The sequence below is a fragment of the Saccopteryx bilineata genome, chromosome 1 (genome assembly GCF_036850765.1).
Source record: "Saccopteryx bilineata isolate mSacBil1 chromosome 1, mSacBil1_pri_phased_curated, whole genome shotgun sequence".
Lineage (NCBI taxonomy): Eukaryota > Metazoa > Chordata > Mammalia > Chiroptera > Emballonuridae > Saccopteryx > Saccopteryx bilineata.
In genome coordinates this window covers 402,500,310-402,516,855 of record NC_089490.1, presented here as the reverse complement: position 1 = coordinate 402,516,855, position 16,546 = coordinate 402,500,310, and the positions used below count along the sequence as shown (strand labels likewise).

The following is a 16,546-nucleotide window of genomic DNA, read 5'->3' as shown; positions in this document are numbered from 1 at the left end:
TCTAGCACCTGAGGCAGAGGCCACAGAGCCATCCTCAGCGCCCGGGCCAACTTTGCTCCAATGGAGCCTTGGCTACAGGAGTGGAAGAGAGAGACAGAGAGGAAGGAGAGGGGGAGGGGTGGAGAAGCAGATGGGCACTTCTCCTGTGTGCCCTGGCGGGGAATCGAACCCGGGACTCCTGCATGCAGGCCGACGCTCTACCACTGAGCCAACCGGCCAGGGCCTGTTTTATATTTTTAACATTTTTTTTTATTATTAAAGATTTGTCTGCGAGCCAGATGCAGTTATCAAAAGAGCCACATCTGGCTCACAAGCCATAGGTTCCTGACCCCTGAACTAGATCATCTAAACTTTACGTGTGTGTGAGAAAAGGATCTCTGCCCTTCCTCTACTGAACCTCCTGTGACCCATTTGGGTCAGAGTACAGGGCACAGAGGAGCCTCCTTTACTAGTAGGCAAGGGTCACTGTGTGAAAGATTAAGCATCGAGTATGCCCGTCTCACACTCAGAGGGCAGAACTGGCAAACTGACCCAAGGTTAACTCTCTGGGAATAAGAAAAAAGATGAGGAGGATACTGGCATCTAAAAACAGAAGTGGCAGATGATGAACCAGATGAGGGCAAAGATACAAACCTCGGTAATCACAGCAGTTGAAAGTTAGTTAGCATATGCACAAACAATCCTAAGTGGTTTCAGCACAATATGGTATTTTCTCTCTAAATTATTTTATGAAATCAATTCATCAAAAATTTCTTTTGAAGTTGTCTTCAGGCACCTGAAAATAGCACCCGTACACCACCTCCCCCACTACTATGTAACCTCCAAGGTAGATTCTAGTTACAACAAAGACAGACCACAGGATTCCTTGACCCACAAGTAGTCCCTAAATTTTTTAGTATAGCACAACAGTTCCAAAACCTTGCTGCTTTTCAGTATTACCTGGGAAATTTTAAAAAATATACCATCAAGCTCATCACAGATTTCCAGAAGTGGGATCCATCCTCCATGGTCATCTTCCAAATGATCCTAACACAGGCCAGTCTAGCCCCTATCTAGGGCAGGGCTTCTCAACCTCCACACTACTGTGTGTGTGTGTGTGTGTAAGGAGAGATGCTGTCCTGTGCATTACAGAATATTTAGTATCTCTGATCTCTATCCTCTAGAAGCCAGTAGCACATTGCCCACTCCAACAGTAAAAATATCTCCAGACACTGCCAAATGTTTCTTTGGGGACAAAATCCTCCCCTAGTTGAGAAGCACTCATGTAGAATAAATTTTAAAAATCAATTATACAAGGTTCTGTTAAGGGGGAAAAAAAAATAAGAAAGTTGCTTAAAGCCCAGAGGCCAGGCCTATTTTTCAGTCCATCTCACCTAACAAAAGTAGCTACCACAACTCAGCCCACACTGGGGCTCGACTATGTGAGTAGGACCAAATCACAGCTTCCTATGCTTTTTATGAAATAAACTCAATGCTAAGTTTTAGTTGTGCAGAGGATTAGAAGAGCTTCACTGTTGCTATAATTTACTGTTCCTAAGGATAATGTAAACATGGTAAAACTTTAGACCATATATACTCAGGCTGCCTCTCAACTATCCAAAGTATAAAACTGCAAGTACAAGTTTATCAAAGAAACAAACTAAACACCACAGATACTGTTTTAAGAGGTACTGTTTTAGCTGCAATAAGCACATTGCCTTTGTACTAAATCAATACAAAAACTCAAATAAGGTAAGCAAACTTCACTCCATAGAGGCTTAATTTTATTACTACAGGCAAGGGGTTACAAACGAGATACAATTTGTAGGTTCATTCTTCAGTTGACTTTGTAAGAAAGTTGGAACAGATATATTTACCTATTAAATGCAACTTAGACATATATTTGTCTTAACATAGTACTTTTTCCTTTCTGTGCATATAAATACCTAAACATTTTCAAATACAAACTTAAATAATCTTGGATGATGCATAAGATGACAGACTTGTTGGAGAAAGTGGGAGGGTGCTAGCTAGAGTCAGGGTTTGATTCTGCTGCTGGAGTCCATCTCTTGAAGCAAGCAACAAGAGGTTTGCAGAGCCTAACCAGGTGGTGGTGCAGTGGATAGAGCATCGGACTGGGATACGGAAGGACCCAGGTTCGAGACCCCGGGATTGCCAGCTTAAGCGCGGGCTCATCTGGCTTGAGCAAAGCTCACCAGCTTGGACCCAAGGTCGCTGGCTTGAGCAAGGAGTTATATGGTCTGCTGAAGGCCCGCGGTCAAGGCACATATGAGAAAGCAATCAATGAACAACTACGGTGTCGCAACGAAAAACTAATGATTAATGCTTCCCATCTCTCTCCGTTCCTGTCTGTCTGTCCCTATCTATCCTTCTATCTGACTCTCTGTCCCTGTAAAAAAAAAAAAAAAATTTCTGATGAACTTCTCTGTATTTTGCTTCTTTGTAGTTGCTCCTCTAACTTCACCATTCCTGCTTCAAGGAGACGAAAGGCATCAGCTAACTGTTCTGTAGAAAACTTTTTCTGTTCTGGAGTTTCTAGGTTCCTGTTTTCTTCCCTAAATGCTGTCACTGGCTGCTCTAGCACACTGGTTAGTTCTTTGCCAAAGGAGTCAAATAACTGTATCCTTTTTACCGATGCCCAACTGCAATTGATTACCAATAGCCCTTATGGCGCTCCATTCACAAGGACAAGTTGTAGGTTTAAGTCGGATGTTTGTAATTCAGGGACTTCATGTATTCATCTTATGTCCAGCTATGGTTTGACTCTCAAATTCTCAAATAGTTAACTGAAACTAGCAAGTCCTTTTTGTTGTTGTTTTGCCATACTTTATACAAAAGCTAGTTTTCTAATCCCAAACAATCTTCTTCCTGTTCTTGAGTAAGTTACACCAGCAAGATGCTCATCTCTACTTACGACTGAGTCTATCAAAATAACACTTCCCCAGTACAAGCCAGGTCCCAAGCAAGTCATGCCAAGGGAAGGGCGGGCATGGTTTCAAGTACTAGGGAGAAGAACAGGGTCAGGAATGAAAAGACTATGAGTATATGTGTGACTGAGTGGATGGCGTTTTGTTAGATTAATTCTAGACTCCCTGCCAGACACACTGAAATGCTAAACAGCTTTCAGAGCATCTATCCAGGACAACAGTTATTTCCCAAACTATCTGCACTAAAGTAGATCTCAATACACAAGTAACCTTTCCTTTTTCAAAAAATTTTTATTTATTGATTTTAGCGAAGAGAGAGGCAGGGAGAGGGGGAGAGAGAGGAACGCCAATCTGTTCCTGTATGTACCCTGACTGTGGACTGAAGCTTCAGGACGATGCTCTAACCCAGTGGTCCCCAACCCCCAGGAGAAAGAATAAATAACTTACATTATTTCCGTTTTATTTATATTTAAGTCTGAACGATGTTTTATTTTTTTAAATGACCAGATTCCCTCTGTTATATCCGGCTAAGACTCACTCTTGACGCTTGTCTCAGTCACGTGATACATTTATCCGTCCCACTCTAAAGGCCCATCCGTGAAAATATTTTCTGACATTAAACCGGTCCATGGCCCAAAAAAGGTTGGGGACCACTGCTCTAACCAATCGAGCTATCAGGCCAGGGCGCACAGTAACCTTTCAAATCTGAATAACCACCCATGAGGACACTGGAAAACTCGTGAGTTAATGACTTGGGGCCAACTGCTGTACCCAAAAGTCAGAGGAACAGAATCCAACTTGAGCTCCTGGTGGGTTATTTAACCACTTTCTAAACAAAATATTGAGGCACCACCACTAATAGTACTCCAGGAAGTGTTTACTTAATTCAATGAATCTTCACCCTTATCCTGAAAAGACTGAAAATATTTCCACTTCCTTTTCTCAATCCAGCTGACTCTTCAAAATAAAACACAGCCTTCTTAAAAGACATTCACCAAGAGGCAGGACTTAATATTATCCTCACCTGACTTACTAATAAAAACGAACATTTGAAAAGAATCAAACTTAAGTTAATAATAGCCACTCATTACTAAGCTGATTCTACACTCTAGGCACCCTTTCTAACTGCTTTACATACATGAACTCACTTACTCCCAACAAACTTATTTGGTAGACACCACTATCATTCTCACACTTACAGAGAAGCAGAGAGGTTAAGTAACTTGCCCAAGGTCACAAAGCTGACAGAGCAGGTGCAACCAAGACTGGATTCGAGGCAGCACTCGCGGAGCGAAGACAGCTCAAACACCACCACCAACTTGGTGGGGCAGACAGCCGAGTGGCTGGAAACCTGGAGTCCCTTTCCCACCTGCGGCCTTACCCTGCCACATGACCTTGAGGACAAAATCGGAGTAAAGGAGTAAAACGCACATTTGCAGAGTGGGATGATACCCACGTTAGCAAACGCTGCTAGGCTGAAAGGAGACACTACCAAGAGCCCCTCCCAGGAAAGCAAAACATCAACAATGCTGGAGGGGGGGGGGGGCAAAGGAGAAAATGGGAAGCGCGGGGGGATGGGGTGCGGAATGACGTGAAGCTCCGAGGGGGAAACGTCAGGGCACAGCGACGCGACCAGGGAGGCATTCCGCGAACCCACCCCCGAAGTTCACGTCGCGATCGGGGCGAGCGGGGTGTCCGGGAGGGAAAGCCCTGCACGTCCACAGCGAACGGGCCTCTTTAAGAGGGAGGTGCTTCCAGAAGCCAGAAGGACCACCCCCCTCGCTCATATTCGCCAGGGAGGCATCCGGGACCAGGTCTCCGTTCGAGTCACAACCCCGGAGTTTATAAGACAAAACAAACAAACAAAAAAAGAAACACAAAAAACCGCTTGGAAGGCCATTTCAATCCTCCGAGCTGAGTTCTCCCGTTTCCCAGAGAGTCAGCGGCGCGCGGTCAGACACCCACAGAAAAGCGTCCCGGAGAGCCGGGTCCAACAATGGTCTCGGCGAGTCCGCGGCCGGCGCGGCCCCCCCAGGTGACGCTCCGGGGGCCGCGCCGAGAGAAGTTCTCCGGGACCCGCGCGCGGGGCGCTCGGAGCGGCGCGACGCGGAGCGGAGCAGAGCAGAGGGGGCCCGGCCGGGTGAGGGGCGCGCCCGCCCGCCGCGCAAGGCCGCGGACCGCGACGCGGGCGCCAAGTTCGCCGCCGGGCCCGCGTCCTCGCCCCGCGGCCCGCGACGGGCGGACGGGCGGGCGGCTGACAGGCGCGGGCGGAGACGACTCGGGGAGCCTGGGCGCCGCGCCTCCCCGGCCGCCGAGCGGCGAATTCCGGGGGGGAGGGGAGGGGGCCGGGACGCTTCCTCCTTGCGCCGCCGAGGCCGGGGCGGGGGGACCCCACCGCGCGCCGCTTACCCCGAGCGCCCCCCGCGCCGCCGCCCGCGCCGCCGCCCCCCTCCGCCTTCATTACCTGGAGGTGCCCGCGACCTGCCGCTAGTCGCGCTCAGGCGGGAAAGGCGCTCACCGACACCATCAGCGAAGCGCCCAAAATGGCGGACGTATCAAGCAGGCCTTGAGTTCTCCCCTCCCTCCCTCCGGCCGCCTCGCAACCAATGGCGGTCCTGACCCCGCCCCCACCTCCACGCTCATTGGCCTTTCTCCCCCGCCCCCTGCAGTCTATTGGGGTGCCCAGCGGTTCCTTAGCACCCGCTCCAATTGGCTTTCAGGCCCCGTCAGTCAAGCGCGAGGAGAGCATTCTTTTTCCCATGGACTTGACGGATCCGGAACCTCTAGGACCCCGGAGTCTGGAGAAACAAATCAGAAACCAGGAGAAACCTGGCTGGGCTCCCCCCACCCCCAAAGGCCATAGCAACAGCAGGGCCTCCCCTTGACAGACGTGTCGGACCACCAATCCAATAGCCAATCGTTTTTTTAATGCTCAATTGAGCCAAACCAATCATGGCCGTGGAATTAGGAGCTGCTAGATAACCAATGCGGTAGCGAGACGAGCGGGTCGAAGTTCAAGGGGAAACCGGTGATGACGTGAGTCACAATATCTATCTACGGCGGAACCCACTACAATCTGGGGAATTAGCTCAAATGGTAGAGCGCTCGCTTAGCATGTGGGAAGTAGCGGGATCGACACCCGCATTCTCCACAGCTGAATTTTATAAAGCGGGGGTTGGGAGGAGATGACATACCCATTGTGGTCACTTCAGGAGAGAAAAGTGGCTGTTAGAAGTGGGGCCAAGGTAAGGGACCAGGTACCCTTAACTACATACATGCTCACCACCTATTGAGAAGAGAAGCGTGTAGGGCAGGATGTCACTTTTGGAGGCCCACCTTGATCCCACCTTGTGCACTTACTAATAACCTTCCTGTTCCTAACGTTACAAGAGAGCGACCGTTGGTGGCGGGGCTGGGAAGGGCAGGCGGCAAGGTGAGCGCCCTGGGACACCGAGCGGGAGTTCAGCACACGCAGCATCCATCACGCACCCGCAAGTGTGAGCACGGTGCGGGGGAGGCGCGGGCCGCAGGTGCCCTGCGTCTGGGCGGCCCTGTGAAGTGAGCCCGGCTGTACCCAGCCCGCCCCTTGCGCGGCGCACGCGCAGTAGGGGACGTCAGACACCACCTGGGGAACACCGAGTAGTGGTAAGTAAAACAGTCCGCAAAGTGGTGGGGGTCCTGACTGAGCAGGTGTCATTTCAACCCAGGGACAGGGAGGACAGAGCGGCAGGCTCCTGGATCCAGATACTAGGGAAAAGACTAGAAGCCCCCACGTAGGGCTTTGGAGCACCAGGGAGGCAGGCGTGGGTGTGTCCTGGTCTGAGAGGGGCATGGCTGGGCAAGGAGGTGGCGAGGGTGGTGATGGTGCAGGGCCTGGAGGACACAAGAAGGAACTTGGGGTTTATGCTCAGAGAGTGAATGAGGGTGGGAAAGAGATTGGGGGTAGAGAGGGCATGTTCAGGACCGGTCATGCTTTATAGAGAGGACAGTTTGGAGCCAGAGTAGCCCTGGACCTAGGAGCATGGGGGGAGGCTACAGGGGACACCGGGACAAGGGTTGGTGCCTGAGAGGGAGGCTGGGCGTGGGCAGCAGTGGGCAGCCAGGGCTGGGACCCGCCCTCCTGGGCGCCTGGGGAGAGCCCAGCTACCCACCGACTTCTTGTTCGTCATCAAAGCACTTGCCGGTACCTGCTTCAGGCTCCGACATTCTAAGCCTCTAAGGTGGGTCACTGGGCCATGTGCACTGTAATTAAATGAAATAATGCAGTACCTTGCCCAACCAAAGTAGGCCCCAAAAGTCTCCAATTATTTTAATTCCTAACCCAGTCATTTTCAACCTTTTTCATCTCATGGCACACATAATCTAATTACTAAAATCCTGCGACACGCCAAAATATGTATTTTTTGCCAATCTGACAAAAAATAAAAATACATACAATTTTGGTTCATTCACACCAGACAGCTATAGTTGTGTTGTCATTTCCTTTTTTAATGTGACAATCTAAGGGAAAAGAGATCAGTGCCCCTGACTAAATAGTCAAGTATTGCATATTTTAAAATATTTCTTGTGGCACACCAGTTGAAAATCACTGTCCTGACATAATCCAAGGGGTTAAAACCAGGAGAACTTCCTGGAGGAGGAGCCATCTGAGTTCAGCTGATCACCGGAGGGCCTTGGGGCTTTAAGAAGGAAAGTGACTTTGAAGCTTTGCTTTGGCCTCAGACCGTTGTAGAATTTCTAAATTTCACAGATCACCACCTTTCCCGTTTTTCTCCCTAATCCTTTTGTGATTTAATTTTTAATGTGTAAGTTTTCAACCTATCTAGACTTTTTAAAAATTAGATAATTTCATGCATACTCAAGTCAAGAGAAACATCCAATGAATGCCCATGTGCCCATGACCCAGCTATTTACTCCTTAATTTTGGGAACACAGATCTACCAAATTTTAATTCTTATCAAGGAATGATTTTTATAAAATACCATTTATTATAACCATGATATCCTAAAAGGAAGGACAGTTGTACATACATATACGTATACTCAGGGAAGATTAGCACCACAGGGTCAAGAAAAAGTTTTTAAGTTGAATAAGCTCATCTTGAGGACAGAGACATCCTATTGGCTTTCCTTTTGTAATGTCACCAGGACTCGGTTCTGATCTAAGGGCTGGTGTGGGGCCACCAGGGGGAAGGCCCTGCTCCAGAGGGGCCTGGGCTGGTGCTGGGTCGGGTCACAACCTGTTGGGGCTGGAGTGAAAGGGACCAGGTAGGGAACTTTCATGGGATGCAAGGAGGAGACCCATTTTAACACGGAAATTTGACTCTTGTTTCTTTTCCTTTTTTTCCCCCTTGCATTAAGATTCACTTCCCAGATGTGGGTTAGGGAGGATCTATTTCCCTTCCCACCCCAAGTGGTGGTGGAAAGGGGAACAGCTGGGGTGTTGCTAACCATTAAGGCACCATTAAGCTTATGGGAAAGAAGAGAAGAGAGTGTTTGGGTGGAGAGAGCGTTTGGGTGGAGAGAGCGAGAGACACAGAGGCGTGGGAACCTGGGCAAGCACCTCCAGGGAGGAGCCAGCAGGAACAGGACTAACGAAGGGTCTCACAGCTGTGAGGAGCTGGCCAAGTGGCTTTCAAGAAGGTACCCTGCGGAGTCCAAGTGGGATCCCAGCCCCACACAATTTCCCAACCACCCAGTTCTGTCTGGGGCAGAACCTTCCATAACCCTCACTTCCTGGCTCCCCACCGTCCTGCCTGGCAGCGGACATGCCCAAGATCGGGCCACATGGATTCTTCCAGCCACCCAGGACAGCCATAGACCCCAGAGGCTGCTGGCCCCGGGCAGGGAGGCGCTCCCACCACCAGCCTGGAGCGGGCCTGGGGGAGGGCTAAGCCGAGCAGCGGCTCTCCTCTGATGGGGTCCAGGAGGCCCTCTCATTACACGAGGGAAACCACGCAAGGCTGGGTGACGGATGACAGACCTGGGAGTCATGGGGGTCGAGTCACGGGGGTCGCAGCGGCGGTGTTGGAGGGAAGGTAGAAGCCGTTTTGGCCACGAGTACCACCCAGTGGTCAGTTAGTAATGTTTATTGGATAAAGAAGTGAATGATTAAACAAAGGAATGGAAAAAACTTCTGGCTTTACTTCTCCCCCCGACTGTTGGCTTCCTCAACTACAGATTGAGGCTACCATCTGCCTAGCTGGGCTCTTATGAAGTTTAAATGAAATAAGCCGGTTAACTTCAATCTCTCATTTAAGATTCAGCGCAAACATCACCTCCTCCAGGAAGCCTTCCCATCTGAATGTGATGGGCCCCAGGTGCCCCCACGGCTTTAGAAACTGTCTGCCTCCATCACAGGATTTGGAGTGTCTTCAAGGGAGGACATCTGACAAAGTCTGGGTCCCCCACCATGTGACTTAAGTATAGGGCTCTGCATACAATGGTGCTTACTAAGGCTGACATATTTACTTGTCACATAGAAGGTCAGTGGGTTGTCCCTCACTCCCGCTAGCTGACCACATGGCAAGAAAGCGTCCAGGGGAGTGACCTCTGGCCACGAGGTGGCACCTTTAGCCATGCAGTGACTCTATCAGGGGTCTTGCTGGGGTGGGTGAGGGGCTGCAGAGGGTGACTCAACCCTCCCCCTAGCCCACACCAGCCACCAGGCATCAGCAGCCCAAGCCACTCTTCGTCCACCCCTTGCCTGATCCCTGGCAGACCCTAGCAGGCTGAATGGGTGTCTGGGGAGGAAAGTGGAGCAGGTGTGCCCCCGGGAAGCCCTGATGCGTGAGTGCAGGCCGGGTCTCCTAGGAGACCCATACACTACAGCTGCTGAGTCAGAAGTGCCCTCCGCTCCCTGCACGGCCGCCCGGGCTGAGACTGGCGCTTTAATTAGTACCTCTGTACACGGCCCACCCTACAACAGCAGGAGTCCTGAGTGTTGGGAGCCCCCGCCACCCCATGGCAGCTGTGTGGGGCAGCAAGCCCCCACCTTGGGCTGAGACTCCAGGTGCACCATCTAGCTCTGCTGGTCCTTAGCAGTGTGACGTTGAGCAGGTGTGTCACCTCTGAGCCTCAACAGGTCCCAGTGCCCATTTACCAAGGACCTGCTACTTGCCAGGCAGACTGGGTGAGGCATCTCCACAGGCATTATCTCCTGGAAGCATTCCAAGAGTCCAAGGGGCGGGTGACGGCAACTTCCTTAACAAATGTGGCCAGCTGGCCTTCCCAGATGCAGATCTGTCCCCTCCTGTCTGCAAAGGGGCCTTGAGAGCCCCAGGGGGCCCGGGCAGCCCTGGGTGGGAGGAGCTCAGCGCTGGCTTCCCGGGCTCCCTGCTGCTTTGCACTGGTGGCACGTTGCCCGGTCCCTCGCGTCTGCTCTTGGTCGCAACAGCGGGAGCATCAGCCATCGGGAGGCAGGGGAGCTAACTCCTGAGGGTCTGTCCCAGGGACTGGGCCCAGCAGGCTTGTGCCTTGAGTTTCCCAGCTATGTCCCCTGGCCAAGCAGTGTTGGAGTCCTAGGGGCCACTACCTTCCCACCTCCTCAGTGCCAGGGCGAAGGACTCGGTGTGTTCTGGGCACGCCCATGCTGGAGGCTGTCCGGCAGCTGGTAGGCTCCCCTTGCTCAGCTGTCACCTGTCAGCCCTGGGGGGGGGGTCCAGTGGTTTAGGTCCTGTTAGAGGCCCTCTGCCCAGATCTCTGCTTTGACCCTCCAGTGCAATGTGCACCCAGCACCACATGGGGGTTCTGCAACTCCCCCTCAGATGCTCCAATTAGGGTCAGGCCCTTCCTGGCTTCCTCCCTCCCCTCTGCAGGTGGCTGTCCCTGCCTGGCCCCAGGAGAACAATCCAGCTTTGTCACAACACACCGTTACTTGCTAACTTCTCTGACTCCTTCCACAGATTGGGGCCCCCTGGGGAAGGCCAAGGCCTTATCTACCAGTCTCCTCCATTACCACCCCAGTGAGCAGGCGGGCAGCAGGGGCCAGGGTGGGCTGGGGGCTCCGGCCCCTGGGGCGAGGGTGGCCTGGCAGCCCTATGCACTGTGCCCACACGGATGACACTATCTTGATGAGCACAGCAGCCTGGGCTGGCACACACAGAGGTCAGACAGCGGCAGAGATTGGCCAGAACAGCCAAAGCACAGAACTTTAGTCTGCAAAACCTACTCAAAATTAAAACGCAAGGCTTCTTTCTCAAAAATTATTTATGATTTCAGGATGGCAACAGCAGAGACAAAGTCACGCACGGGGCCCTCCACGATTGCGCGAGCCAGGTGCCCGGGACGCTGGCCCTGCCCGCAGGCCTCTGCCCTTCGCTGGGAGCCTGAGGGACAGGCGCCCTTGCCCAGGAGGACAGACGCACAACCCGACCACCGTCTCGGGGAGGACCAGAGGTCAGAGGTCACGCCATGGGGACCCTCAACTCCAACGCACACATGGCACGAAAGAATGGCAGTGATGTTTTAAAAAAAAAATTTAAGTTTATAAATATTTTCTCCACTGTACAAAGTTTCCCAGCCCTGCCCACCCAACACTGTTCACATTTCTCATGTTTTTAAAAATCCCCAACTATATTTATTTTTTTAAATCATAAAATATATTTTTTTCTTTGTTCATATTTAAAACTATTTACAGGGGCGCAGAGAGGCCAGGGCGGCCCGGCCAAGGTCAGGAGGAGTCCGTGCAGGGGGAGGGCGGTGGCGGGAAGAGGTGGAAGTAGCTCCTCTCGGTGGCGGGCGACGGTGGGCAGCTGTCCTCTGCGGACAGGTACTGGCTGTGGGGCGTGGGTGGGGGCGGGTAGGGGTCTGAGTCCGAGTTCAAGTCCAGGTAGTACTTGCTGGCCTTCCACCGGCTGGCGCTGTAGTCGCTGTCACACACGTCTGTGCTGCAAGGTGTGGTCGGGGGTGCCACACCCCGGATGATGTAGGGCCTGGAAAGGACAAAGAGCGGGGAGCGGGCCCTGGTTTGGGGGTGCACATCCTCCAGAGGGCACAGGAGGCCCCCAGGCCTGGGGCCTCTGCACCGAGGCATCGCCACACCTAAGTCAGCACGGCCCCACCTCCCCTGCAGGGCGGCCGAGCCCAGGCCCCCACAGGCACTGCAGCCCCAGGGCAGGGCCACCTTTACGGAGAGCAAGGCCTCCAGCGCCCACCTGGCTGACCTTGGGCACTTCACCTCTCTGAGCTTCCGTTTCTCTCCAATATACGGGGAGGATGGAGCAGCACCCATTTCAAAGTCGCTCCTGAGGGTTCAGTGAGATTCCGCACAGAAAGCAACAGAAACAGTGCCCGCTGGAGGGAGTGCTGGACAGCCGTCCCGCCTCACATCGTCCCTGTCGAGCTGGCCTGGACCGGTTGGTCCCCTCTGGAGTTAAAGCAGCCTGACCTCCAGGTTACCACCCAGCTGTCCCTCATGAGGACCTCCAGAGGACATGGCCGCCCAGACCCCTGCGCGCTGACATCCTGCACCGGGCTGCCGTGTGGCCTGAGTCAGGACCGAGGGTCTTGGTGTGTTCATGAGCCCCAGGCCCCGGTCCTGGCGGGGCTCACAATGGGCAGGACGGTAGAACCAGCACCCGAAGGCCAGCAGGGGTGCCTGGGACTGAGGAAGGTGCAGCGGGAAGTTGCCTCACGGGACCCCGAGAGCACGATGGGACCCCGACACACAGTGGGAAGGGAAGAGGAAGCCGAGGCGGCACCCAAACAGGACAGAACACAAAGCGTGGGTGTTCCAGAGACTGAGGGGGGCTGGCCTGGCTGCTGTGGATGTGACAGCCCAGGGGACAGCGGCCTAGGCCTAGGAGGCTGCTGGGGACAGGCCCTAAGGCTGAGGCTCTGGAGAGCCACTGCAGGCCCTTGACCCTTGACCGGTAAAGAGGTGTGCCCCTCCTGAGCCTGCATAGCTCCCTGCTCCCCTGCTGGGCCCGAGTTCCCCAAACAGCCACTAGGTGGCAGGTGACACCTCGCTCAGTCTCCCCCACACCAGCTTCTGCCTCCAAGGGGCAGTCGGGAATGTGCAGGGGCTCTGATCTCTGTGTGGAGGCAGGCCTGGCCAGGGTCCAGCCTCCACCCACCCCATCAGGGGGCTCACTGGGGGTGAGCCCCGCTGGCTGAGACCACCAGGTTGAAGGTCAGGAGGGTCACCATATCCCCCTACCCCAAGGTATGACCGGGCGGGCCCTGGTCACAGACCAGCAAACCGGATCCCGCTTCTCAACATTCTCAAGCGTCCCCTTGCTACCCAGGGAGATGGGGTCTGTGACCCCAATGTGGACAACTTGTGAGGGTGATGGAGGGCTGAGGAGGGCTGAGTAGGCCTGCGGGTCTCTCAGGCCCTTGTAGAGAGTAAGCAGAAAGGACCACACCATCAAGAGCCCGCAAGGCAGGCGCCATACCAGCCTTCACGTGGGATTAGATATGATCTCGGCATCACTGCCAGGGTCCTGCGGCCAGATTCAAATAGACCCTGGAGCCGAAGCCCTGGCCCTGAGTGTCAGCCTCCCCGGGCGGTGGGGCCCAGCCACGCCAAGGTAAGACTGTGAGCAGCCCCCAGACCCCATCTGCCTGTCCCAGCCTGAGAGCCACTCAGGCCTTGGGATCCAATGGGTTCCTGACCTCAACACACCGGCCCGGTCCTCTGGTGTGGGGGCAGCCCAGAGAGGGTGAGGAGAGGCAGGGCTAGGGCCCATCGTGTGTCCCTCAGCGCCCTGGACCCCCCCCCAGGTCTCTCTCCTGGGAAATGGGGACAGCCCCTCCAGGACTCAGGACTGTCTGGGGGCCCAGCCAGCCTTGGCAGGCCAGGGTTCTGCAGAGACTTCGTACCTGTAGGGTCTGGTGGGGGCGGGAATGTTCGAAGAGGAGAGCACGTCCACATTGTACAAGGAGGGATCCGTGGCGGGGGACGGCGGCGGGTTCAGGATCTGAGGAGAGACCAGCAGGGGTCACGGAGGCTTGCCGCAGCTGTGGCCCTGCCCCCCGCCGGCCCCGTCTCCTCCCAGAGCAGGGGCTGCAAACCCACTCCGGGCTGGGCGGGCCCACACCTCCCAGGCTCCTTGTCTGGTGAGGGATTTCACGTGTCTGGACAGGTGTCCTTGTCTCTAACATGGGGCTAAGCAGACCTGCTTCCCAGAGCTGTCCTGACACTTGGTGAGTCACCTACAACCTGCTCCGTATCCTGGGAGGGTCTGGGCCTCGGCCCTGGGGGCCCTTCCTCGGGGGCCCCCTCTCTGCTGGCCTGCTTGTCCTGTCTTCTATGCAGTTCACTTTGCCTCTCCCTGCCCAGGTCCCTGCAATTCCGATTCCTGCTGATAATTCTGTATGCTGAACTTTCTCGGCTCAGAACGCGATGAAAACGTTAGCTAACCAAGGCCCCCGGAAGCCATCGGTGCAGAAACAGAGCCTGCTTCCGCCTGCCTCACGCAGGACATCTACGCGCCAGGAGAACCCAAGATCTAAATATAAAACGTGAAACCTTAAGAACGTTAAGAAGACAAAAAAAAAAGGATGCCCGTAAAAGAAATGATTGAGCATTTCATTGTATAAATGGGAAATATACCACCATAACTCAAATGGAAAAACAAAAATCTAGGAAAAATATTTTCAACATACATCTCAGAGAATGGACTAATTATCTTAAGATGTCTGTATCTGTGTATAAAGAGAGCTTATAAATGCATAAGAAAAATACTGACAACCCAACACAAAAAGTACATAAACAGATCCGAGAAAATAAAACAACTAAGGTAAATAAAAACACAAAAATGTTCGCTGTCGCTTGCAATGAGAGACATACAAATTAAGGTTACACTCCCACAGCATTCTGACTCTAAAGCAGACCTGTGGAGACTGCATTTGAAAATGCTGGAGGGAAGATGGCTCCCTCCCATAGGGAGGGCCACTTGGCAAGAGTGGTCAAGATAACCCAAGGCCTAGCCTGTGTGACCTGATCATTCTTCCTGCTGCCTTGGGAGTCCCCTGTAGTAGCCCTGGGAGCCACGACCAGACACCCAGGTCTGCAGGAATGACCCAGGCTGGTGGTGGTTTATCACTCGGGTCTTAGCCTCATTGCAAAATGTGTGAGGACAGCGCCTCCTCCTGGAGCATATGGAGAAGGCACTGGTCCGGGCACAGTCAGAAGCGCTCAGTCAACACGAGCTTTACTTAGTAGCGGAAAGCAGGGCTCAGAGAGGAGCGATCCTTACCTTCCGATACCATCATTTGGGTCATAAAAAGTACATATAAAACCACTCTGTATGAGATTAAAATGGTGGATACAAGTCGTTCTATGTCCGAACACACAGAATGTATAACAACAAGAGAGAGCCCAAGGTCCTCGTGGGCGATACTGATGTGCAAATGGAGGTGCCTCTGTTGAAACTCCTGTCCCTCCCACTCTAGTCGAGGTGTTGACAGTGAGGGTAGCCACGCATGTCGGAGAGCAGGAGTATACGGGAAACCTCTGTACACGCTCTCAGTGTTGCAATTTTACCTATAACTGCTAGAAAAATTAAAGTCTTAAAACATGAAGGACATATGTACACACAAAAAATAAATTTAAAAAAAACAACAACAAAGGACATAGATAGGTAAAACAGCTGAAATCTGAGTGAGGTCAAAGGCTATATCTATCAGCAATGTCCCGATTCCCTGATTCTGATATGGTACTATTTGCTACAAACTGAATGTATCCCCCCAGCCAAGTAATACATTGGAACCTAACCCCCCGTGTGATGGTTATTAGGAGGTGGGGCGCCTGAGAGATGACTGGGTAATGAGAGTGGAGCCATCAGGAAGGGGACAGTGCGCTCTCAGAAGAAGAGGCCCCGGCGAGCTCCTGGGCACCCTTCTGCCACAAGAGGATAAGACAGCCGTCTGTGGTCCAGGACCTGGCCTTCCCCAGACACCAAACCTGCCAGCACCTTCACCTTGGGCTTCCCAGCCTCCCAAACTGCTGCTGCTGTTTAAGCCACCCAGCTGGTGAGACCTTTGTTACAGCAGCATGAACGGACTGAGACCACAGAATCTCAAAATAAAAAGTAAAAAAAAAAAAATACTCTTTGTTGGGAAAATAAAGCCCATACTCTTACATACTTGCTTCTGTACAGATTACCCAGGAAGAACACACGAGAATATCACCGTGGAATATTCCTCCGGGAGGGGGCGAGCCCCCTTTCCGCTGTGCATTCTAATCTGCCTTTTGAATTCTGTACCCTGACCATATATTACTGAGGAAAGACCACGTCGTTAACTTAAAAATAGCTGGCCCCACGCGGGTTTCTCTTTTGGGGTGATAAAAATATTCTAAAATTAACCATGGTGATGACTGCACATATCTGTGAAGATACTAAAAACCACTGACTCGTACAGTGTAAGTGGGTAAATTGTATGGCGTGTGAATTATATAAAAACGTTGGCTGGTTCAGTGTCATCTCCTGCCGCCTGAATAAGATCCCTCCACTCCCAGCAGAGCGTGGGGACAGAGAAGCAGTTTCCTGAGCCTCTGCTGTCTCCAGGGGAGGTCAAGGGGACGGCTTCCGGGGGCAAGCTCCTTCGCACACGGTGTCTGGTGCTTCCGGCTGATTACGTGGGGGACAGTCCGAGGGCAGCAGGGCAGGAAGG

The 16,546-nt window shown here is 52.9% G+C and overlaps 2 protein-coding genes and 2 long non-coding RNA genes across 12 annotated transcripts in view; 2 read left to right on the top strand and 2 right to left on the bottom strand.

Moving 5' to 3' along the window:
• Nucleotides 1–5,504, bottom strand: part of PPP6R3 (protein phosphatase 6 regulatory subunit 3) — a 138,923-nt gene extending 133,419 nt beyond the window's left edge. For all 6 annotated transcript variants that reach the window (XM_066252256.1, XM_066252257.1, XM_066252258.1 and 3 more), the window contains exon 1: nucleotides 5,392–5,504. The gene's annotated coding sequence lies outside the window, so the exon portion shown is untranslated. The remainder of the gene's footprint in view (nucleotides 1–5,391) is intronic.
• A 244-nt stretch (nucleotides 5,505–5,748) lies between these two features.
• LOC136319023 (uncharacterized) lies at nucleotides 5,749–11,541 on the top strand. 3 transcript variants are annotated; one of them, XR_010728152.1, is made up of 3 exons: nucleotides 5,749–5,963; nucleotides 6,318–6,572; nucleotides 11,147–11,541. It is a non-coding gene; the product is annotated as an uncharacterized lncRNA (long non-coding RNA). The 3 variants fall into 3 exon arrangements; XR_010728151.1 differs by having other exon boundaries at nucleotides 5,948–6,023; XR_010728150.1 differs by lacking the exon at nucleotides 5,749–5,963 and having other exon boundaries at nucleotides 5,970–6,572.
• LRP5 (LDL receptor related protein 5) overlaps nucleotides 11,117–16,546 on the bottom strand; it is a 114,409-nt gene continuing 108,979 nt past the window's right edge. The window contains exons 22-23 of the mRNA XM_066252255.1: nucleotides 13,751–13,848; nucleotides 11,117–11,859 (exon numbers count right to left, since the gene is read on the bottom strand). Coding sequence (XP_066108352.1) covers nucleotides 11,598–11,859; nucleotides 13,751–13,848 — 360 coding nt within the window. The 3' untranslated portion in view covers nucleotides 11,117–11,597. The remainder of the gene's footprint in view (nucleotides 11,860–13,750; nucleotides 13,849–16,546) is intronic.
• On the top strand, nucleotides 11,876–16,349 carry LOC136319024 (uncharacterized). 2 transcript variants are annotated; one of them, XR_010728154.1, is made up of 3 exons: nucleotides 11,876–13,458; nucleotides 14,014–14,074; nucleotides 14,211–16,349. It is a non-coding gene; the product is annotated as an uncharacterized lncRNA (long non-coding RNA). The 2 variants fall into 2 exon arrangements; XR_010728153.1 differs by lacking the exon at nucleotides 11,876–13,458 and having other exon boundaries at nucleotides 13,869–14,074.